The 25169-nt window shown below is 48.5% G+C and overlaps 1 protein-coding gene across 1 annotated transcript in view; it reads left to right on the top strand.

Moving 5' to 3' along the window:
- The first annotated feature begins 13460 nt into the window (after nucleotides 1-13460).
- CD34 (CD34 molecule) overlaps nucleotides 13461-25169 on the top strand; it is a 36885-nt gene continuing 25176 nt past the window's right edge. Inside the window, exon 1 of the mRNA XM_029572688.1 lies at nucleotides 13461-13702. Coding sequence (XP_029428548.1) covers nucleotides 13624-13702 — 79 coding nt within the window. The 5' untranslated portion in view covers nucleotides 13461-13623. The remainder of the gene's footprint in view (nucleotides 13703-25169) is intronic.

Below are 25169 nucleotides of genomic sequence, written 5' to 3'. Positions count from 1 at the left end.
TGCGGGTAAGTTGTAAAATAAAAAAAGCTAAGATAGTCAGCAGGGTTTCAGGGGTCGGGGCTAGTAGGGTAAAAGGAGGCAGGTTAGGTTAGGGGTTTAGGAAATCCGCTCTTTTACAGGGGCGAACTGGGAGGGAACAGGGAAATAGGTCCTAATGCGTCACCACGCGCATCTACTGAAATGCCCCCACTTACGTGCGAGACGGCATTTGCGCGTATCAATATAAAATTTTACGCACGGGTAGCTGATTGTATAACATGCACGCATGTTATACAATTAGCACGCCATCAAATGCGCGCGACTCTTAAAATCTACCTTTTAACAGGCAGCCAATGGCATTCTTTCAGAATACGAGTTATGTGATCCCTTCTTCTTGTGCCTACAGCTTGTACAGAAGTTTGTCCGAAAAACCCATATAGAAACTGTTACAATAATCTAAACGTGAACCATACTAATGCTTAAACAAGTCTTAGATCGTCTGGTTCCAAAAAAGGAAGTAGGCATCAAACCACATGCAACATTGCAAATGCTTTTTTTTTTTTTTTTTTTTTTTTAACATTTATCAATGTCTTGAAGGTTAAGGCTGAATCAAAAGTAACCGAGTCTTACGTACTTCATCCTTCAAAGAATGAGAAGAGCCACTCAAAGTCAAATTAGAGGCAAGCAGCTGGGATGAAGATGTATCCACACCACCTCATTTTTTCCAGGATTCAGCTTTAGCCAATTCAAGCTCATCCAGTCTGATGTAACTGATTAACAATAATTCAGCTTCACTTTAGATTCCATGAGATTTTTCCCCAAAGGGAGAAGCAACTGAATGTTATCAATATACATGAAGAAGGTCCCTTTACTAACTGTCCCAAAGGAAAGCAGAGTTGCTTACCTGTAACAGGTGTTAGGACAACAGGATTAGTCCTCACACATGGGAGACATCATCAGATGGAGCCTGACACATAAAACTTATGCCCAACATACCACTATCCGCTTGGGGTCCCTCTTCAGACTCGTAACATAGAATTACGAAAAAAATAAAATATAAATAGGAGAACCACAGGCGGGTTTCCTGAGGATTAACATCCTGCTGTCCTAGGAGAACACCTGTTACAGGTAAGCAACTTTGTTTTCTCCAAGGACAAGCAGGGGGGTAGTCCTCACCCATGGGTGAATGCACAGCTACAGGCTGTCCCTGAACAACAGATAAGGCCAACAAGCACCTAACAAGGTGCAACGGGCACAACACAGGTGCTGAACCCAAAAAAAGGGCCCTAGGCAGGAAGAATTGGGTTCTACAGCTGAAAAAGATTTCGAAGAACCAAGTGGCCGAAGCTGCTTCGTGTCGGCCATCCTTGTCCAAGCAGTAATTGGCGGCGAAAGAGTGGACAGAACTCCATGTCGCAGTCTTGCAGATCTCGGCTACAGGAGCTGCTCGCATGTGGGCCACTGAAGCCGCCATGGCCTCCAAGCTGAAGACCCACTGCGCATAGCATAGCAGAAGGAAATACAATCCGCTAGCCAGTCTGACAGTGTTTGCTTGGTAACCGCAACTCTCAATCTATTCTTGTCAAATGAGATGAAGAGCTGCGAGGACTGCCTATGGCCTGCTGTTCGTTTGAGGTAGAAAGCTAAGACTCGCTTGCAATCCAAGCTATGCAGAGCCCGTTCACCCTGGTGCGAATGAGGCCTGGGAAAAAAGGAGGGCAGAATGACTGACTGGTTAAAATGAAAATCAGTCACCACATTAGGTAAGAACTTAGAATTTTGTATAGGACAGATAGGTCACCAACGCCTGAAGGTCGCTGACCCTGTGCGCTGAAGCGACCGCAACCAAGAAGATAACCTTCCAGATCAGGTACTTGATCACAAGAGCGCAGGGGCTGGAAAGAATCTCGCATAAGCCAAGCCAACACCACACGGAGGTCCCAGGACACAACAGGAGGGCTCAGGGGAGGCTTCAGCTAAAGCAAACCCTGCATAAACTGTCCCACTATGGGCTGTACAGAGACGGGCAGAACCATCAACACCCTGGTGGTAAGCACCAAATGCACTCAGGTATATTCTGAGTTGGTCTTTAAACCAGCATCCGAAAGGTGCAGCAAATAGTTGAGCAACTTCAGAGTGGAGCAGGAGAACGTATCCAAGCCATGGTCCTCACACCAGACAGAAAACCTCTCCCCGAGGGAGATCGGTGCCCAGCACTGGTATCTGTGGGAATGCCTGGGACTCCCAGGTTCGATAAAGATTGATGCCTCCTATCCGTGGGGTCGTGGTGGGGTCATCACCGTGGCTGCCAGTGCTGACCTGAGCCTAGTGCCATGCGATGATGGCGATGCTTACGGGATTTCCCATGGTGCTCGGCCTGGTCTTTCCCCAGAGCCAAGGAAGATGAAGATGATCCTGACGTACCGAAATGGGACGACACTGTCGGCCTATCCCCGGCACCTCTCTCCTGAGAGTCTCCCGGTGGGGGAGTGGACAGTGAAGGTCCCATGTCCATCAGTTCCCTGTGGCCCTTCGGCGTCGACACCCACCATGCCGGAGTCAATGGATCAGATTTTTTAGACCCGAAAAGTTTCTCCATCTTATCCAGACGGGCTCAACGGCCCTTGGAGGACATCTGATCGCAAAACCAACACCCTCGGACATCGTGTGATGCCCCCAGGCAGAGGATATAGACCTCATGCGGATCCGTGATAGACATGGTCAATGGGCACTGGGGACATCAGTGAAAACCAGACGCCATCAAAAACAGCCGGAAAGCGGTCGATGACCGGCGGCCACCAATGAGCTACACTACCAGGAATCGACCGAGAGGAAGGAGAAAAACTTACTGCGCTGCCCTACCGAGGCACCAACCAGGAGGAAGTGGAACCCTGGCTCAGGAAGTCTGTAATCGACCAGGAAAATACAATGAAAAACATGACAAAAAATGATGAAAGATCAGAGCTCCACAACCACGAGACGAAAGCTCCGCGGGAAAAAACGAGACTGAAGAGTGACCCTGTGTGGATGCCCAGATAGTGGCATGCTGGGCATGCTCAGTGTGCCGGGCTCCATCTGATGATGTCACCCATGTGTGAGGACTACCATTCTGCTTGCCCTAGGAGAACCAGGTGTATATTACAGAGGTGGGAGCCAACACAAAATAAAGGTCAAGATTCTGATATCATATCAGCAACCCTAACTCTGAGACCAATTACTCAAAAAAAAAAAAAAAAGGGACCAACCAATTTATGACAATCTGGAAGCTTTCCCAACACCAGTGAAGCCTGGAAATAAAATATGCCATCCTGGGTTCTATGCAAAGCTTTCTTTTACAATCAGCTAACATGGAAAATGTGACACTAAGTCTTAACAAATTAAAAATGTTTTTAACACAAATCTATTCATCCACAGACTTAAAAGAAATAGTCAGGATCAGCCATCAAATCTGGAAGATTCTGCCAGTTCTAGGCATTTATGGTAATTTTTCCTGTACAGGGGAACCTTTTTCACAAATAAGATGAACCTACATCTCTCCAGTGCGTCGAGTAATCAGGAGATGCTTCCATCATCATCTCCTCTCCTGCAATTAAGAAACCAGGCCTGGATTCCCAAACGTTGGGAGCCAGATGTCACCAAGAAGCCGCTTTACTCCAACCCATGTCCTAGGAAGGCAAGACAGAAGTGGTCCTCAGGCAGACTACCCTGCCCATCACCCCCTCCTCCAGGCAGGATCCAGCCCACACAGATGGGCATCTGACTTGCTCTTAACATCCTCCAGTGATAGGAATCACAAGCTGACGTTTCCTAGAGAAACAGTGCTGGTTACTTTTGGTTTGAGTCAGGCAAGAGTTGGACACTAAAAATGTTTTTTTCGCATGAAAAATGTTCTTTTTCTTAGACAGAAATCCACGCAACAGCAACGCAAGTCTTTTCTGGAGAAAAAACAAAGAATGACACACTTTGTTAAAATATCCATATAGAAGTCTGATTACACTGAGTGGAGTTAAGTTTTCATTTTTTGATCCTAACTGCTCAGGATGGAACTCGTTATTTAATTGAACACCTTGGTCTTCCCTTCCCTTCTGCAAATGATTAAATGCACACAAAATGATGCAGAATTCACAGTGATGGCATAACAATACAAGATGTAAGTAATCAGTTGCCCGATATATCTTTCCAATACTTGAATCCTCGCCTACCAAATTTCTTGTTAAAGCTGAATACTTAACCTGCAGCAGGGGAACCACCTCGGGGAGGGCGACACTGCACCCGGGGAGGGGAGGTGCTCTATAAACCCAGACTCTTATATTTCATTAGAGCAGTCACTGTATGAATTATGCCAGAACGGCCAACAGCATGCACGTTGCCAGTCAGGGGTGCGGAGAAGGTAGGGAAGGGGAAAGGATGCAGGGGGGGGGGATCTCGTTCTGGAGCTTCCCACGAAGAAGAGGGAACAAAGTCTGTAAGTTCCCGCCAGTCTGTCACGCCACTAGGGCCTTTCCCTTTGAGAATGAGCTGCCAGTCCCGTAACCTCCTCTGTCAAAATTCCCCCCCTTGATAAGAAAATAATAATTTTAAAAAAATGTTTAGCAAAGACCGTGCACATGCATGTTCTCTCCTTCCTCTGACACCTTAAAGACGTTCATTAAATGGTCTTTGCTTCTGCTGCATCACTTAAGAAGGCAGGAGCCTCTGCCCGAGCTGCGGAGGACGGAGGGAGGCTTCTGCAGCCGACAGGAAAACAAACTGTTCCGTTTCCACTGGAGGAAGCGGAGCAAAGGCAAAACAAGCAGCAGCCCACGGAAAAGCAGCAGCGAGGCCCCTCTTATCTCCCCGTCCCACGCTTCCTGCAGCAGCCACGGGCTGGGGACAAAGCTGGGCCCGCAGTCCCCCCCTGCTGTACCACCCCACCGCTGCTCTACGCTATTTAAAACTTCTCTGGCCACAGCTCCACACTTCCTAACAAACGAGCTTCTGGGACCTCTGCTTGAGGAGGGTCTTCTGCTGGTAAAGGGTTTGGGGTTTTGGGGAGCAGGGAGAATGCTGCGGCATCCTCCCTGTGCCAGGGTAAAAGGGACGTGGAGGAGGGGTGGGGAAAGTGAGAGTGGTAAGGACGAGACTCCAGGGGGGGGGGGATTCTGCACACAGAAATTTAAAATTCTGAATATTTTATATTTGTCAAAATAACACAACAAACATGACAGTCTTTAAGTAATTAATTTAAAATGTAATACAGGAAAAGTTGTTAAAGATGCAGAGTTTTAAATACTTTGAGCAGAATTTCCCTAGAAGTTCACTGTCAGAGTCTCTTTCTTCCTCGCTCCCTACTCCCCTGGCCAGTCTCCTTTCACTTTGCCCTCTCAGGCCCTAAACTCCTCCACCTGCCATTCTCTCCCCCCTCCCCCTTCCACTCTATCTCCGCTCCCAGAGTTGAACACCTCTCTCAGTACTGCCCCCTCTGTGTGTCTCTCTCTCTCTCTCTCAAACACACACACACGTTCCCTCTTTCTAGTGCACATACACACCACTTCAGAAGGCTCCCCCCTCTGTCTCTCACACATACACACAAACCCTCATACAGACTCCCTCTCTGGCATACCCCCCCCCCCCCCAATTCAGGCTACCTCTCTCGCACACACACACGCACTCATACAGGCTCCCTCTCTCTCTCGCACACACACACGCACTCAGGCTCCCCTTTCTCTCTCATGCATCCACCCTCACACAAGCTACCTATGTCTCTCTCTCACAAACCCTTGCACACTGGCTCCCTCTCTCACCCCCCCCCCCCTACACACAGGCTCCCTTTCTCTTTCTCTCACACAGGCTCCCTCACACATGCACAATCCCTTCACACAGGCTCCTCTCTCTCATACACCCTCACTCCATCACATACATACAATCCCTTCTTTGCACATACCAGCTCCCAATCTCACACCTTCACAATCTCCTCACATAGGCTCCTTCTTTCTGGTACCCACACTCATTCACCCTCACACATGCTCTCTCTCATCCCCCCCCCACAGGCTCGCACTCTTACATACACACCTCTACACACAGACTCACTCTCACTGAGGCCTGCTCCATCTTCTCCAAATTCTGCGCAGAAAATGGAAATTCTGCACAGAAGGGGAATTCTGCGCAAATTCTGAACTCCGCAGTAGTGCTGACATTCCCCAGAAGTAAATGGCAAAACAGGTTTGTGAAAAAATTTAAAAAAACAAAACACTCAGCTAGCTCCATAGGAAGGAAGGTCAAACTAGTGAACAAGACAAGTCAACAGTGGCCAGCACTGAGCCCATATATTTCTGTTAGACATGGCATGAGGATTCCTGGAGTAGCAAAGACCATCCAGGCTCCAGGGATGGTGTATGTAATGTGATATAATATATTCTGCAGTACCACAGCTCCATCCAAGGCCTTGCTTACACCCCAATGAGCTAACCATGAAGCAAGAAGATACCCCAACAAGGCAGTTATGCAGATTGCAAGCTCCAAGCAATAGGGACGGCCACCCACATCGGTGTAGTCTGCGTGCTCTTTCTACTGCAAACTTTATGCCAATTTTCCAAGGGGAAATGCGTGCACACAAGCCCTCGGAATATTATCCCAACATAATGTGTGCATGCATAGTGGGGGGGGGGGTTTTGGTGGGGGGGGGGGGGTAATTACAGATATATTTTGAAAATGCAAAAGTACATGGATAATTTCAAATCCTGTCCCCAACGCCTCTTCAAAGAGCAAGCAGGCCCTATAGGGCATACTCTTACCTGCATATCGGGCGGGCAACTTTGTAAAAGTCCATTTCTAGGGGTTAAGCACGGTTTTACTCGGGGAAGTGGCTTGGAGAATTCCCCGGCTCTCTCAGCAGTGCCGCGCGTGACCCAGAGCAGTCAGGCGCCGGCCGAGCCTGCTGGAGACCCCAGAGAGACGCGGTTCCACGGGGGGCAGGGGTGTTTCTGCACTCTGCATCACGAAGAGCACCTCTCCCCTATCCCAGGGACCTCCTTTCATGTGCCCCCTTCCCCCCTTCTCTCACTCTGCACTTCACCCCCCCTAAGCCCACCTCGCTCTCGCCTCTCGCTGGATTAAGAGTTCATTTCCAAAAAACACAGGAGAGAAAGTGGTAACAATCACTTTCCAAAAGCTGTGCTTCTTCCTTTAAAAACTGCCAAACTACTTCCAGATGTTACAGGAATTGGTTCCATTTCCAAATAATAAACTTTAGCTGGACAAGTCTCTCCCCTTGCTCCGTCTGTCCCTCATCAACTTCTGGCTGTTCTTCACCACACAGATGGGATACGTTTAAAAAAACACAATACATTACATCAGGAACAATTGCAGAACAACTTCCTCATTTCATGGTGTGGCTTTTGTGTAACAAAAGTCGTGTTTCAGGACTGCTGAGCCTCTATGACCAGAGGACTGACTTACCAGAGTGGGAGGAGAGGTCCCTGCAGCTTTGGAAGCTCTTCGTTTAATTTACTGAGAAATAACTGCGACACATTTGCATTAATCGCTCTCAAACAACAGATCTCTCCAGTTCTGGCAAGGGCGTAGGATGGGTGTGGATGTGAAGCATAACAAAATGTTTATTGTGAAATTTCCATGTCACTAAGGCCTCCTTACTAAAGGTTTATTTATTTATTTAGAGTTTTTACTATGCCGACATTCGTTGGCGACATCACATCGGTTTACAATGAAACACAACAGCAGCAGAAATGCTTTACAGTGCAACCAGGTTGATAACAATAAACAATAGCTGGGGGGTGGGGAGTGTAATTTTATGGACTTTTTCCTTTTTTTAAAACGCAGCTACACTAAGAGTTTTCACCACGTCCTTTGGCAACAGATTCCAGAGTTTAATTATGTGTTGAGTAAAAAAAAATATTTCCTCCTGTAACTTCACTGAATCTCCCCTAGGCTTTGTACTTTTCGAAAGAGTAAACAACTGACTTGTGGTGAATAACTCGGTATTATTAAACCACTTTAGGGGTAATTTTCAAAGGGAACTTGGGTGTGTAAAACATGTGGCCTTTCACAAGATCTCCCACCTTATAATGTGGCTAAACCTGCACATGCATGTCATGTTCATGCACTAGCTTACCCACGTACCTGGGAGCTGGGTCTGGATTTATGCGCACAGGGAGTGTAATTTTATAACAGCTCATGCAGGGCTGAGATCCGAGCGTACTTTGGTTCGAATTTTCAAAACAGACGTACAGGCATTAAGTCCACTTTGTAAATCAGCAGGTGCACGTGGCGTACGGCCGCAGCTCACGGGCAGACATTTACGCCTGCACAGGAGCACGTGCCAGAGTGGATGCGTGCATTTCCACACCCCCTACACGAGAACGCGCTCAACCCCTGCCCATTTCCGCGCATAAAAACCATGTTTCACATGCGCAGATGCCTTTGAAAACTATCTACGCTTTGTAAAATTCAACCGCATGCTCCTACATTTTCAGGAAGCGTCGTTCACGCCAAATATCAGGTGTAACTTGTTTGGGGGAGATTTGGTGGGAAAATTTTCGATATAGGCACATCAGTCTGTTTTAACGTTGGCGCGTGTTATACCTGTAACTTACGCTCCCTGTGAAAAACCCAGCGTCAGCACACAGCAAGGGCCCGAGTCACAAATTCTCTGTCCGGATATATAATTCTGCACAATTACTGACCCGGGGGTGGGCATTCTGTAACTGCCCACATAAATGTGAAGGTAACCGTGCATAGGCTTGACAATAGATTTCAAGGGGGGAGTAAATGCGTTATTTCCTTTTCAAACTTATCCTTAATCCTGCTAATGTGCTTGCAGATCTGTTTCTGGAAAAATGATGATTACCTCTGAAAATGCAAAAGTGAGTAGAAAAGTGCAAAGCCCCTGCTGCTCACGCGATACCTCGCCTTGTTAAACCAGGACGCATCAAATTCCCAGCTGCAAACGTAATGCTGGCGTGCAGACTACGTTTGCGGCTGAGAATCTGATGCGTCCTGCTTTAACGAGGTGAGGTATGGCATGAGCCTTAACCAAATCTATGACGACTCGCCCCTGAAGAAGGAATTCGAAACACGGCCAACATCGGGCAGATGGTGGCTTATTTGGAGTCGGCAACACTCAAATAAGTGCGCTTGGAACTGAGGCTATTCTCTGCTATAAAAGGACAGTTCTTTTGGTCCATACAAAATGTATCTTTGATTTGGACAAGCCAACAAACTCTGCATAAAGATAAGTGCTTTGGCCAAAAATGTTTAATTGCAAAAAAAAAAAATGTTCTTAAAAAAACAGTGAGATGTGAATCAAACATTGCTCTCTCTATGGAAAGGAGATGAGATCTATGGTTAAAATGCAGAGCTGCAATTCTTTTTAGTGGAGTAAATGATCAGCCTGAAGGGTCGAGATCTATGATGCTCCCCTAAAAGATTTGCTCATCATGCAGGGCTCTTGTCTACGCTGCATCATATCTTTATTCTCATTGCAAGGAATCCTCTCTTCCGATTGGGTTATTTTGTTACTACCCCGCTATCTGTTACACAGCGATGCTCTCGATCAGTCTGACTGGCCATTTTAAAATATTTTCAAACCCGACACTTTGTGCTTGCACGGTATCTGAGAACTTAAATGCTTTGGGTTGCCTTGGCTTACAATACAACTGGAGCCGCTTTTTGCTCTGGAACGCACTCTGATTAATAAATGGGAAGAGAGCCAGGGGAGAGGGAGAGGTGGGGAAAGCCTTCACAATCACAGCTGTGCGCCAAATACAGAGATTCTGTGCTGGGTTGCCTGGAAAAGGCAGGTCATGCAACGAAGACCTCAATATCAATAACTTTACTTCAAGTCGTCAAACTCAATCAAATCCCAAGCACTTGGCTTCCACCCCAGAGTCCTTAGGTTAGGCTACAAATACAAACCCTACCTCACAAATCAAATCTGAGCTGTCAGTAAATTACGAGTACCTGCAAACCTCATGGAATAGACTTAATTTTTGGGTATTTGCCAGGTTCTTGTAACCTGGATTGGCCACTGTTGGAAACAGGATGCTGGGCTTGATGGACACTTGGTTTGACCCAACATGGCATGTTCTTATGTTCATCCCGAATCCATGATCTTAAAAATACTTTCAAATAGCTCATCACCCTATAATTATAGTAAAGTGTGATTATCCTACAAAAAAAAAAAAAAAAAAACAAACAACTTAACACATGTCTACGAAGAGAAGACGTAACTGGATATAGGACAAAGCTTCCTATTTACAGGAATCTGGGATGACTGCAAGCATTTTTCCCTTAGACACAAAATGGGAGAAACCCTTTAGTACATCTGGCCTGGTGGTAACCCATAAAAAAAAAAAAAAAACCAGCAACATTTAAGACGACAACTTTTACTGAAAGGAAATTATTTCAGAAGAGTCGAAAGAGAACAGCAGTCCTGTGCCTCGTTACGCTCCCGGCACTGAAAGACCGAGCAGTAATATTTCTGGCCGGGAGGGGAGTTTGGAAAACGTTCAGGCCGACACAGGCATTACATCACTCAGCATCAAAGCCTCTGTCCATTAATCAAACTAAATCCTTTTGCCTTCAGAATTTTACTCCGGGATGTCCAAATGTACTTTCTGTCCAAGTGCACGTTCCCTACCGAAGTGGCTTTGCTTTGAGCTGGGTAACACTAATCACTTTCCTGGTTCCTGAAATAGAAGTTTGATACGAATATTTGGCGCGACTGGATTAATTCTTCTGAAGAATGAAAAAAAAGACACTTCTGACACTGAACGCCTGTGGACTTTGAGACTTTTTTTTTTTTTTTTAAGTAAATTACAGCATTTCACTCGCCAAGGGTTGCCCAACTGGCAGCTGTGAATGGCGCTTCAAAATAACAGCGTGCTATCCCAACCCTCCATCAAGAGCCGAAAATAAGAGACGGTGAATGAAACCTAGCAATAAGCCAAACAGGTCGCAGGAACGCCAGCCCAGAATTTGGACAGGACTGCATGGTCTTGCCTGAAATACAGCCCCATCCCTGGTTTTGCAAATGTCATCCTTGAGGTGCCCGCACCGCCACCGCCCCAGGTGAAAGGGATGAAGCAGGGCTGAGGGAGGGCTCCTGCTTCCTCCCCCATCCTACGGCTTCCTTTCAAGACTGCAATTTCTAATTTTATCTTTGCTGCAAGGTCTTCCTTTAATTCCAGAGTGCACATCAATTAAAAGGGAGAGAATGGGAGGAAGTGAGTAAGTGTTGGACAGGGGCTGTGAAAGAATGTGTTTATTATTAGTAGGGGTGGAGGGAGTCAGAGGGGGTGGAGAGAGGGGGGCAGACAGGGCTCTCTCACCAGCGGCCTCAGAATGGGGACGCAGTGGCATTAACAAGACAGCACCCCCCCCCCCACACACACACCTTATAACCACAGAGGATCCCCCCTTCCACCTTAAGAGGTGCGGAAACTCCAGAGTCAGACCACTTGTGTCCTGGCTCCAAATTTAGCAAGCGGTCACTAAGAGCTCAAGGAGAGACCACCCCCTCCTTCAGAGCCTTCACCAGCAAGCACCTCCGCCATCAGCAGTGAACAGGAGAGAAATCCCACCCCTGGAGGACTGGACGTGCAGGAGTAGCCGGGCAGCTGGAATCCTCCCCCAGTGTCTAACCAGAGCTCCTTCTCATTCCCTAATATCCAAAAGTCTGCCCCTTTCCACAGACTCTGACAGCGGAGGGAGACAACCTCCTGATCATCCCCCCCATGTAAGCAGGGCAGTCGCTTCCCAAGCTTCCTAAGTGAAGCAGCCATCGCTGCTCCCAGAGAGGGGGGGAAAAGGGCATCCCAGCTGACGCCAGGGCACACGTTCTCCCAGCTCCGAAGGAAGCCGTTTCCGGTGATGCCCCCACCACCACCTCCACCCTGCTGTGGTGGCCACAGAGAGCAGGGGAGCGGGCGGAATAAACTCGGGAGGAAAAAAAGTCACACAGAGGTCTGCCTCGTCTGTGACTCAGTTTACGCCAGGTCCAGGCATGTCCTGTGCTGGCTCCCAGGTCTCACCCCCCCTCTAATCTGCCACCAGAAGACCCATGCCCAGGTATCGGAGATTACAAAGAGAAGAGCTTAGTGGCCGAGCACCTTTCACCATAGGTGCCAGCTTGCTGGGTGCTGTGGGTGCTTGAGAATCCCCCAATATTCAAGCACATTCCTTCGGTGTGTCTAGGGAGGAGTAACTTGTGTTCACTTTAGCACCCCCAAACATTTTGGGAAGTTGGCTCCTAACACCTCTCGTTGGGTGCAGGACGCTGCCGTAGCACACAATTATTTCCCCTCTGCTACCTGGCACTTCTTCACTTTTTTTTATTTTTTTTTAATGCAAATTTCTTTATTTTTTTTTTTTTAAATCACAGAACACACCAGGCTCTAGCTGGCACGTCTGTCCTCTCTGATGCTGAATAAAAAATTAGGAAAACTTAAGATCCCCGCCCCTCCTGCTGTGAGACGACAGATGGTGTAACTCTATCCCTGAAGCAAAATAAAAAAAAGAGAACATTCTGCAAGAAAGCATTGGAAAGAAACTCTCAGACATCCGCAGCAGGGTTCTTGGTGAGATATGGTGTGCAGGGAGATGCCACAGGCCAACTTCAAACAGGAAATGGGGTTATTTATACAACCTGCAGGGTGCGAGCTGGAAGAATCCAGCGGGGCTACACCAGTTTCAGAGTGTGGTGAGAAATGGTGTGAGCCGTGGGATCGGCATGCTTCAGCCATATTGGTCCCTGGAGAAAGCTGGAGACTTTGTAGGCTGGGAGACTCATTTAAAGGAGCAACAGCAAAAAACTGACCTAGTGAGTCCTCCCAGACCCTCCTCCTCTTCATCTCAAGAATGTCCCATGTACTACAAGATCTTTTAAAAAGAATCTCGTTACCTAGAAAGATGCTAGGCACACTGTAAGCCTCCCAACAGGTACCACAAATCTATGTACAGCCACAGAACCATACAGGCAACAATCTTATCTCTGAATGCATCATGCCCCGGCTACCACGTGTGCACCACAAGGTGAAATAAGCACCTACCACTTTCCCTGGCAGCAGAATCCCATATCCAAAAAATAAGAGAAACTCTTAGAGGATTTGTTCAGCAATAAACCAGGTGTATGGACCATGGTCCTTGAGGGCCACAAATGTCTCGTTTTCTAGATATACAAATTAATCTGGTACTCAGACCAAACGTGCACAAATAGTCTGCACTGCAAGAATCAGGCCCGTCGGCTGCTCGGGAGGAGCAGAGTTGTGTTTCATCAAGTGTAAATTATCCCCACCCCGGGGTGGTCTAAGGAGTCTGCCAGGTAGGGGAGAAACTGTGGGCTCTTTATGAGCTGCCTTGCAGGCAGGCTCTAGGTCTTCAGCCTAAAAGAAATGTGCAGGAGTGCCATGAAAGGGTTAAAAAGCACATTTTTTTTGGAAACACACACCAGGGACTATTTAAGCTATGAGCTCAAACTTAGGGCAGAGAAACTCCACCTCACGGCAGCCTGGAGCCACAAAAGGCGCACGGCGGATCCCCCTCCGCTGACCTCAGAGGGAAGTGCAGCCTGGCGAGAGAGAGAGAGCGAGCAGCAGCGCCGCAGGATACCTGGCTCTGATTTCTTCCACTTAGAATTAAAGTGCAAAGATGCGTCAACTGGGAACTGGGAGAGCGCGGAAGAGGGCACAGATTGCCTGGACTTTAGTCTGCATCCTGAGCCTTGCTGGTGAGTTACAATCCCCTGCAGCCTGCCTGCAGGGATCCATGCTCATACTAGGACAGCAATTCTGTAACTGCTGCCATACTGTAATTGTTATTATTCAGGAAATGAGAACCTCTGAAAGCTTAAAGGCATTAACTGCCCTCCGCTTTTCAAGAACTACACTGAAATGTCCTTTTTGCACTATAAGCAGTTGAGACTGTCTTCTAACCATCTCCTCCCCATGAAGGAGTAAGGAAGAGAGATTTAATGCTTACAACAGGGAGCTGAGACACTGGCTTGCTCTACACTGCTTCTGTTTTTTTGGTTTGTTTGGGGGGGGTTTTTTTGTTGTTTTTTTTTTAACATGAAGAAATGTCTGCGTGCTGTGTAACACACCAGCTGCTGCACATAAGCTGTGTGTCTCTTCAATCTCTGTGTGCTTATAAAGTTAGGATTGCTTCCCTTTCTTCTGTGGCTATAGGAAAACATTTACCAAACCCAAGTCCCTGCCTAGAGCCGGAGAGGTCTGTGAGGAGAGTCTGCTCTCTGCAGTCAGGGTCACAGGTCTCCTGCTGAGATAGGACACAGGACAGATAAAAAGTGCCCACTGTCTGGGATGGCTTCCAGTGCCCCCAATATTATCAGAGGCACAGAGACAACAGCAGCACTCTCTGGAGGATTAGTTCACTCCTTAGATACCCAAAATCAAGTTGGTCAAAGTCCCTTGCAAGGGGTGTAGGCAGCCAGCAGAAAAGTCTATACCATTAGCAGCATCCAGGTCTCTATTTCCCTAAGCCACTGCACACCAAATGCAAAAACCTTCCACCAAGTATAGAGTGGTCAGAGGACCACATCCATCCTCACCTCCCTCACCCCCAAGGAATGCAAACTCCTGCCCTGTCCTGTCCTACTGCTTCTGTGAGCTCCCTTCATGTCTCTCTATAGCACCCCTTGGTGCAAACTCCTGCCCTGTCCTGTCCTACTGCTTCTGTGAGCTCCTTCATGTCTCTCTATAGCACCCCTTGGTGCAAACTCCTGTCCTGTCCTACTGCTTCTGTGAGCTCCTTCATGTCTCTCTATAGCACCCCTTGGTGCAAACTCCTGCCCTGTCCTGTCCTACTGCTTCTGTGAGCTCCCTTCATGTCTCTCTATAGCACCCCTTGGTGCAAACTCCTGCCCTGTCCTGTCCTACTGCTTCTGTGAGCTCCTTCATGTCTCTTTATAGCACCCCTTGGTGCAAACTCCTGCCCTGTCCTACTGCTTCTGTGAGCTCCTTCATGTCTCTCTATAGCACCCCTTGGTGCAAACTCCTGCCCTGTCCTACTGCTTCTGTGAGCTCCTTCATGTCTCTCTATAGCACCCCTTGGTGCAAACTCCTGCCCTGTCCTGTCCTACTGCTTCTGTGAGCTCCTTCATGTCTCTCTATAGCACCCCTTGGTGCAAACTCCTGCCCTGTCCTACTGCTTCTGTGAGCTCCTTCATGTCTCTCTATAGCACCCCTTGGTGCAAACTCCTGCCCTGTCCTACTGCTTCTGTGAGCTCCTTCATGTCTCTCTATAGCACCCCTTGGTGCAAAACTCCTGCCCTGTCCTGTCCTACTGCTTCTGTGAGCTCCTTCATGTCTCTTTATAGCACCCCTTGGTGCAAACTCCTGCCCTGTCCTACTGCTTCTGTGAGCTCCTTCATGTCTCTCTATAGCACCCCTTGGTGCAAACTCCTGCCCTGTCCTGTCCTACTGCTTCTGTGAGCTCCTTCATGTCTCTCTATAGCACCCCTTGACACTGTGAAGGGGTGCTATAGAGAGACCCAGCATTGTGAGGGCAGCCCAGCCACACTACCAGATAGCGTGTGAAATCATTATGTATGAAGCCCATTTACCAGCGCCTCGGTGCTTTCACAGTGCTCCATGTGATTTGGGGTGGGGGAGTGAGTTTACACACACATCTGGGCTGCATTTAGTCGAGGGTTTGGCTGTGTGTGAAAATGATTAAGTCACTTGGAGACTTAAGAACGCAGAGACAATAAAACTTAAATAAAGCTAACACGAAAGGGTCTGCCTGCTCGGATGTAATTCAACTGAAATATCTCCCCGGGAACAAAGGCAAGCTGCAAATCAATTTTTTGTTTTGGAAGACCCCATTCGCCCCCTCAGAAATTGACCAAGATCCCTCTCTATGCTGAGAACCCCGAACTTCCACCATAACATTACCCTGTCCCCGTACAAGGGCCACAGTTCATCAGCACGACCGCTGCTGCAGGCTGGTCGATGTGAGCCAACAGAACAGCCCTTCCCATAAGTTATCATATGAGGTTTCGCCCCCACCCTCACCCTCGCTACCCCCCAGAAAATTAAACTAACCTCAAGATCCACATTGTGTGGGGCTTCCCATGGCATATCAATGTTGTATATACACGACAATAACACACGGCAGAGCGCGTGCACTGCTGGGTTCTAGCAGACCCGTTGGGTGCGTCATTAGGCACAGAAGAAAGAGGACCCTTTCATGAGCATACCAGAGCATAGTACTGTACAAATATAATGTCCTCAGGCCAATTCATTTTTAAAAATTGAAACCGCATTTACATTCTTAAAAAAATATGTCTTCATCTGTCGGGCCTCGTCAGACGGATGTCGTGGAGGTGGCTACAGTCAGGCCCCCAGAGAGGTAGGGAAGGAAGGTGGCTGCCACGGTCCCCCTCCCGACAGCTGAGCGGTGTGTGTGTGTGGAGGGCGCACGTCAGAGAAGTGCAGAGAGGGGGCTCCTCCAATCCCTGGACCAGCCAGAGTCCCCCGCCTGAGCATACCATGTGGGGAGGGTTGAGCAGCAGGGACATCTGGGGATAAAATGAATAAACGTCACCTGGACTCCTTTTAACTCTATATTAACTCTCTCGGTGGGGAGCTAATGGGCGGTGCAATGTCATCAAGCCCTGCTCAAGCTGCTACGCCATTGGTCAGTCAATCCCATCGCATGCAGACTGAGCGTTCAAGCATTCAGAGCCAGAGCCGGGGATTAGAACAGAAAAAGAGGAAGTGACTGACCCCGAGGTCACAGAGAACGAGAATAAGCGAGACTTAGATTTGTGTGAGAGGACCTTTGCTGTCTTGGTTTTAATGCTTCTGTACAAGGAGGAGCATTAGGATGGGAAGGGACTGTGCAGTACAGGAGATCCTCGCAGTAAAGGGTGAGCAGAGAAATAAAAATGCTGAAACCAGAACTCAGTCAGTCTGTGCAGGCTGACCTCGGTCACTCGGGAAACCCAGACACCAAAGCCCTTGGTGCTGGCATGATGGCACGCTTAGAAACCAGGCTGGGGCGCAGGAGTTAAGGAATGAGGGCGGCAGACGCTCTCAAGGGGGCGTCGGCATGCCGGTGCCAGAGAGGACCCCCAGGGCCCCGAGTAGCAGGGACCACTGAGCAGTCAGAGCCATCCCGGAGCCCACGCCTTAAACTTCACCCGTTTCTTCCGTGCGTTGCTCCTCCACGCCCAACATCCTGCCAGTCTGGGCCGGGGGCGTGACCGCGTGGAATAAAACAAAAGGCTAAAAATGGGAGGAGAAGGCTCTTTTATCAGATACTTCCAGAGGGCAGAGGCTCCACCCTTCTAGTTCCTGCCACACGGCTGCTGATCTCTGAGAATATCAAAAAATATCTGACCCAGAGCAGAATCCCGAGGAGTCACTCATCAAAGCAAGACAAAACCCTGCAAAGGTCCACGGGTAAACCACGTTCCACGTCATTCTTCCAGCGTAAAAGCCCTCTGCTGATGTACAGGCCCCCCCCTGTGCTGGCAATGCAGGCTTTCACGCGGAACCACAAGTGGCAAATACAGAGCGGCCACTTTTATGAACACAGTACACGTAATTATTAAAATATCCGTCGTCAGAGAGGACACAGCAGCAGCAGCATCCAGGCTTGTGCACGGAGGCCACTTAGCTGAGGATCTCTCCCACGGAGGCAAAATGGTGGAAACTCTTCAGTAAATGCGGCCAACTGCTGGACAGATTAAAATTTCCTTTGAAAAAGGACAGAACCTCGGTCATATTTCCTATGTATCTGCCAAAATAAACAGGGCGGCCCCTCTCTCTTTCATGCTGTCGCTTGCCAGCACCTTTGTGTAATTTCTAAGGCTGGGGCCCCGACAGACAATGGTGGAGAGAGGACAGACGGACAGGGGACGGACCTGGGAGGAGGGCATGCAGAGAAAGGGAGAGAGGTGAAGAAGGTGGAAGAGCAGATGGAGACGGGAGAGGGACTTGGCTATTGTTTTATGGGGGTTTTTTTCGGGTCTGATTAGCTCCTTCCGTCTCTTCCAGATCAGTAAAAACCAGGGCAGAGATCCGGTGCCTCGCATCTTCGTTCACACCAACCCCGGTGGGGGGGAGGGGGATCTCCCACAGTTCCCAGTCTGGTCATGAGACCGGGAGCCATACACCATGGGCTCTAAATCTAACCACCGGCTATGCCCACCCCCCTTAATGATGATCTTGACTCCCTCTCCAACAGGGGGGGCTGCGAAAGCTACCTCCCGCTGACTGAGGCAGAAGATCTATTACAGGCATCAAAGCAGGGGACCCTCCACGTGGCAGTGCTCAGCCTGTTTTTGTTTGCTTTTAAATAGAAGCTTTGCTTAGGAAAAGGTGTTCATCTGATCCATGCCCAGCAGAACGAGAAGCATAACCGCTAAGCCCAGGGCTATCTTTATGCAGACAGGATCTCTGAACTCAGTGATGTCCTCAGGGCCAGCCGTGCTCGAAGCTGAAGCCAGCTGCGACTGGCACACAGCTGGGTCCCCTCCAGCCTGCACGTTAACTATCTTTCAAAATCAATTTTTTTTAGCTGAAATTTCAGTTTGTTACTTGGCGGCACTCAACTGCCCGTACTGACAGTGAGAAGGCGAACTCGCACATAAACTGCCCCTTTAACTCCCACGAGGATGCACCCGGACTGAATTAATTAGGAAAGTATTTCAGTTCATGAGCGTGTGAAGAGGGCTTATCAGGAGACGCATCACTGTGACAAGCGCTGGCCCGCTTCACGTCCCAAGAGAAGGCGAGGGGGAAGGATTACATAAGAGGCGAGGAGTCCAAAAAACATAAGATCCGCAACACGAGGAGGAGGAGGAGGATGATGCAGAGCTCGTGTAACAGACGCACTGGCAAGGCGGCCCTGGCCTGGGGATACGAGCGTTTGCAAGAAAAAACATCTGGAAAAATCCGAAGGTGTTTGGCTGGGTAGCGGCTGTGCTCTGGCAGGTCAAGCTGAAGGCACCAGTGCAGCGCTCCACAAGAATTATTCATCCTCCTCACAGGAACTCGGCCATCACAACCTGCTCCTCCTATAGCAAGAAAGCATCATCTGGGAGCCTTCAGTTTTTTAACCCTCTGCATTCAGATTTCTCAAAGGGATTTGCTTTGGAGAAATTTCCCAAAACATTTTTCTTTAACATAAGAAGTGCCATGCGCCATCGAGCCCAGCTTCCCATCACAAGTACCCAGCAGATCCCCCAAATTTGATGCAGATGGTAACTCATCTCAAGGTAACTGTACAGTTGCCAGCATAGTTTGGGCTCTTTTTTTTTTTTTTTTTTGCCTTGTTTACTTCTCACTGAAAACAATCCTGGGAAACCGCCATCCTGCTTTTCCTAATGATCCACCCGGACTGCGCGGTGCAGTGTGTGCTTTAGGAAAAGCAATGAAGCAGGCGCTTGCCCTGCCAGGGCCTCAAGTTTTCGTGAGAATCTTGTGGAAGCCAAGACGAGGCTTAAGTATTATCTCCCTCCTGCACAATGCTAGGCAGGACCACCCTTCCTAAGGGCCACACAGTTTAAATAAATGCATGACCTGTCTGAATGGATTTCAGGCCTGTGACAGGTACCCGAGGCTACATAAAGCTGAGGAATGCCTGAAATCTCCCGGCTGGGAAAGTTAAACCATTGAGAATATTACTACCTCTCAGGCTTGTGGAGGCGGCTCAGTCTGTGGCAGAGGCACCTAGAGGAAGGAATATTTCTGATCGTCCTCATCACAGGAGCAAGTAGAGAGACAAAAAAAAAACCTTAATTAAAAGCGTGGTCCAATGACCCCTCACCCCCATCTTATTGCAGATCTGCAATGTGTGAACAATCATAATACCTGAATGGTCCCCGGGTGGAGCCCTCTCCTCTGCTTCAGCAGTCACGGGTGGCCAACCTGGGACGTGTCCTGAACTGAGGCTCTTTACCATTCAAGTGAAGTCACCAGGAGAAGCTGCCCTTGAAGGAGACTGCGCCATCAAAAGCCGGCAAACTCTTTCGTGAACTCTCCTCTCAAGCCCAAGGCATGGAGTTATCCCCGGGCCTGTCTGGTTACCTGGCGTAGTTATCATTTATTGACATACGCAGTGCTGTACAGACACAGGGAAAGAAGGAGCACCAAGCGGTGGCTTGTGTGACTTCACCTCCTCCAGCCCACGTGCAAGAGAAAGTTGTGCCCAGGAGGAAGGAAGCGAGACATGGCACCAGGGGAAAGCTACAGGCTGCCAGTTCAAACCTACAAGTCATGGTTACTGCAGCCCAACACTGTGTGGGCTAAGAGCAGAGCTAGCGTTTGTGCAGGTGAAATGTTAGGACACTTCCCAGTCTGGCAGGTATGGTTCGGGTGACTATGTAAAGTACAGAAGTGGATTTGAGAAAAAGCTGTAAACCGTGTTCCTCAATTGAACAAAACTGAAAGGTGCATGGCCTGGCTGTGAAAGTGGAAGATTCACAGAACGTCAATGCCAGCAGCCAGGGAGCCACGAGACATCATCAGGTGGCACTTGCCCTGTGGTGGGATCTGTCCTGAGATGGAAGGATAAGCGCAGGAGATCGGTCAGCAAGGGGTGAGGGGGAGGCGGGGTCCCTGGAGAAAAATGTTGCAGCATCCTGCAGTCAGGTAAGCGCTGGCAATGGTGGGGGGGCCCTGGAAGAGCTGCAGTGATTGGGTGCAGGGTCCCCGAGCTCCCGAGGCAGGCAGACAGCAAGCGGCACGCAGACTATTAGTGTTATCTGTGCCAGGAATGGGGGGTGGGGGATGAGAAATGGGAAAAGACAGTTCTGGAGAACTGGGTTGGGGGTTGAAAGGCAGCTGGGATTTGTAGATGAGAGAGTCAGCGAGAAGGTTTCTGCACTTATTCTTATACACCACTGGATTCCTTCACTTCCATAGTGTGTCAATAGACAATTATAATAATTGCATTTCTCCATCCAAATGTTTAAAAATATTACTCACGTTAGTCCTTAGCAATTTCTATAAACTGGGTGTAACGTCAACAAAAGCAGGGAGGTCTGAAGTGTGACCTGTTAGAGGAGGGAGTCTTTACTATGTTAATCCAGCTGTGATTGTGCTTTCAATTCAGAGGATGAGACTGATGTAGCCATGCAGGAGTTGACATGAACCTGGGCTAGGGTGAAAGCCAGGCCAAGGTCAATAATGGACTGAGAACGCCTATTTCTCTCTCGCTGGTCCCAGGGCTCTCAGCACAAGAGACCCACAAATGGTAAATGCAAGCAGAAAATCTAAGATCTGAAGAGATGCAGGTGAAACTGGAGGTAACCTCAAGAGATCCAACAGCAGCAAACACATTGGCCAAAGGATAAACTGGAAATAAGGCCTCTTTCTGTAAAGGGAATCCATATGGCACAAAGCATCCGCACACCTTCCACCTAAGCAGACAACTTTAAAATCGGCCCCCTTCATCCCTGCCAATCACCCTGGAATAAAACCAGTCTCTTCCTACCCACACTTTGCAAAAGGAGGAACTGTGGCACGTGCAGTAGGCGTTTACCAGAAAGGAGGAGGAGAATTAGAAAAAAGGCACATAAGGAGAAGTCAAGTCGATGTCATGGGCTTCAGAGGGATGCATACTGTCCGGAGGGAGACACCAGCCAGCTCTGGCCAGTAGCAACGTGGGAGAAAGCAGAGTTGCTTACCTGTAACGGGTGTTCTCCTGGGACAGCAGGATGTTAGACCCCACACATGGGTGACATCATCAGATGGAGCCCCCGTCTTTCATCTCAAAGATTCTAGAGCTTTCAGACATGCCCTACTGCGCATGTGCAGCTGTAGTCATCACCCTGCCCCTAGGCAGAGTCCCTCAGGCCATGACATAGCTCATACATGGAGAAACCAAGTCCCAGGGGAGACGGGTGGGTGTTGTGAGGACTGACATCCTGCTGTCCCAGGAGAACACCCGTTACAGGTAAGCAACCCTGCCTTCTGTGAGGACAAGCAGGATGGCAGTCCTCACATATGGGTAATTCCCAAGCTAGAGGCTACTCACAGAGGACAAAGCAGAGAACCCCACAGTGCTGAAAGCACCACCTTTCTTCCATTTGCCTGTGAGGCAGCCAACCCAAAACTGGGAAGAGAGTTGGATTCCACAAAAGAAAACCATAGAACAGACGGAGACACAAATACTCCGATGCATTGCAGAGGCATGATGCAAAGTCCAGTGAGAAACATACGTTGCCTCACAGGACTGTTACAGTCAGGGTTTTGGATCAGCGAACCCTGACAGCAAAGTAGGTTTAGATTCTCCCGGATATAGAAAAAGGCCTAGAGAATCAACCAAGTGAAGAACTCAGCACAGTTTTCTTCAGTGTCACAAGACAACCAAAAAATTAACAGGGGCCAGAAAGCCCTCCAGAAAGAAACTGCGGGCCACTAGCATCGGAAGGACAGAATGCTTTTGCAGAAGGGCACCCAACAATGGGCAGAAAAAGCCAAGCAACATTTGGAAGAAGCAGCGGCAACAATGGCCAGGTCTGTGACTGACCTCATCTGCCAAAGTACCAGACAGATCTGACCATTCAGGACAGATGTCAAGCGTGTCAGGGGATGAAAGGCAATCCCTGAAATGGGATCACTAGCCCCAAAACTCCCAAGTAGGGAGTTACGCTAGGCCTGAAGCTCACCCACACTCTCCCTGTCAAGGGTAGGCCTATCCAACCTGTCCACAGGATAGCTGAGGTGAGCAGGGAGCCACTTTGGTCAACCCAGTGAAGTATGAAAAGCTAAAGGCAGCACTGGCTAGAACTTGGCGTAAAAAACAGGGAACATGTGGTGTACGGATCCCTGCAGGTATACACTAAGATATACCATGAATGCATTCACTTTTCTCCCCCTCACCAGGACATTCCCACCAAAAATTAGAAGGAGCAAAGAACACAATGAGACAAACCCCGGGGCTGCAAGGATAAGAAAAAGCCGCTAGGCTATATTTATCAACCCTAACCAAACAACTCACTGCTAAATTCCAGTAGGGAATTACCCCCGGAGGTAAAGCCCTCAGCATGATAGGAACAGCCGAAACTGAGAGCGAACCTTCTGGGAAAGAAATCCAGAAACTCTCCAGCATGAGACAGAAAGCAGGGGTGCGGCGAGTGCAAACCCCTGTAGAAACAAGATTTCTTTACTGACCTGGCAACCCAAAGGGTACCAGGGCAGGGTCAGGCTGGTCTCAGAACAGACTGCCCCAACCTCCTGGCCTAGGCATCAATACCCAAGGCCAGGATTACTTATACTTTCCCCAAAAAAATCATGAGGTCCAGTAACAACAGTTGCCTAAACCAGGACTTCCCTGCCTGCAAACAGGTTTATCCCTAAAAGGGGAAAGTATAGCTCTCAAGCCACCGCAACAAGACTATAGCACCTCTGTTGCATGGTCCCTCATCCCCTAACTCATGCAGAGGTTTGAAAGGCAAACCCGCCAACTGAGATGCAAATGGACCAGAACCCTCCCAACTGAGGTAGAGTCCCTCATGCGAGAATGACTGGCAAGAGCAGCCATCCCCGAACACCGCATATTGTGCTCAGCAGGAATGAAAAGGCGACTCCCACGCGGGATAAGGAAAAGAGAGAAAAACAGCTGCAGATCCAGAAAAAAAATTACAAAAAAAATACGGTGAGGAGAGAGCAAAGCTGAACACTGTGACCACACGGCTACGCGGGGAAAAAAAATGAGACTGCGGGACTCTGCCCAGGGAGCAGGGTGATGACTACAGCTGCACGTGCTCAGTAGGGCATGTTTGAGAGTTCTAGATTCTTTGACATCAAAGTTCTGGGCCGGGCTGAATCTGATGATGTCACCCACATGTGAGGACTGACATCCTGCTAGATACAGGGGGGGGGGGAGGTATTTCTAACCCCACGGGGGGGGGGAACCTGCGGGACCTGCAAGCTACTGTCAAAGGAAAACTCCCTGTTTCACCAGGAAACCTCTGTGAGCACTTTGCTCCCCTGTCCCAACCCCGTCTCTTCCTCCTGCACAGACAGTGCAGGGCAGTTTTCGTTTCTCAGGCAAGCCTCCTTTGAAAGTTTTCCTCAAGACTTTTACTCACAAAAAATCCACCACTTCATTTTCGACCCGAGAGCGCTTTTTTCCTTGGTCTCATCCCTCACTAAACCCCCATCGACATCCATACCAGACGATAAAGCAGCAAGCAAAGCAGAAGAACTGGCAACCTACTTCAAAAACAAGATCCCAAACCTACTAACGCAATCCAATAATAATAATAATAATATTAATTATACTACACCAGTAATACCTCGAGCTGCTGTCCCATCACAAAAGGCTAGCCTTAGGGAATTCGAACCGACCTCATCCTTAGAGGTCGAAAATATCCTAAAAAAGCTCAAACCTTCTTCACACCCTCAGGATACCATACCCACCAATCTCCTCATCTCTTGTGCTGAAACCATTTCCAAACCCATCGCACAAATCATCAATTGCTCCTTCTCTCAAGGGCTTGTACCCGACCCACTAAAAATGGCAATCATAAAACCACTAATAAAAAAACCTAATCTTTCTCCAGAAAACCCGGCTAATTTTCGTCCAATAGCTAATCTACCGTTCATCGCAAAAATCTTGGAACGAGTTGCAAATAAACAACTAACAGAATACCTAAATGACCACAACATTCTTTCCCCATCGCAGTTCGGCTTCCGCCAATCTCGAAGCACTGAAACTCTACTAATCTCACTAACGGACTCTATTTTACTGAATCTTGAAAACAGACATCCCTGTCTCCTCATCCTCCTAGATCTAACAGCAGCATTTGACACGGTCAATCATAACACATTAATAGATCGTCTGTCAGACATAGGTATTAGAGATGAGGCCCTCAACTGGTTCAAATCATTCCTACAGAACAGACAGTATAAGGTCAAGGTCAACAAGGAAGAATCTCAACCAGTCACCTGCAACTTAGGAGTCCCACAAGGATCGTCACTCTCTCCAACATTATTCAATATTTACCTCCTACCACTCTGCCAGCTCCTCATCAACCTAAATCTCATCCACTACTTATACGCAGACGATGTTCAGATACTGATTCCAATTACGGAATCTCTCCAAAAAATTCTGGACTTCTGGAACTCTTGCCAACAAGCCATCAACAACTTACTCACTAGCCTCAACCTGATCCTGAATCAAAACAAAACAGAATATCTCCTCATCTCCCAAAATGG

Source organism: Rhinatrema bivittatum, chromosome 12 (genome assembly GCF_901001135.1).
Source record: "Rhinatrema bivittatum chromosome 12, aRhiBiv1.1, whole genome shotgun sequence".
NCBI classification, from domain to species: domain Eukaryota; kingdom Metazoa; phylum Chordata; class Amphibia; order Gymnophiona; family Rhinatrematidae; genus Rhinatrema; species Rhinatrema bivittatum.
The sequence above is the reverse complement of the archived record's forward strand: the minus strand, read 5'-3'. Positions and strand labels throughout refer to the sequence as shown.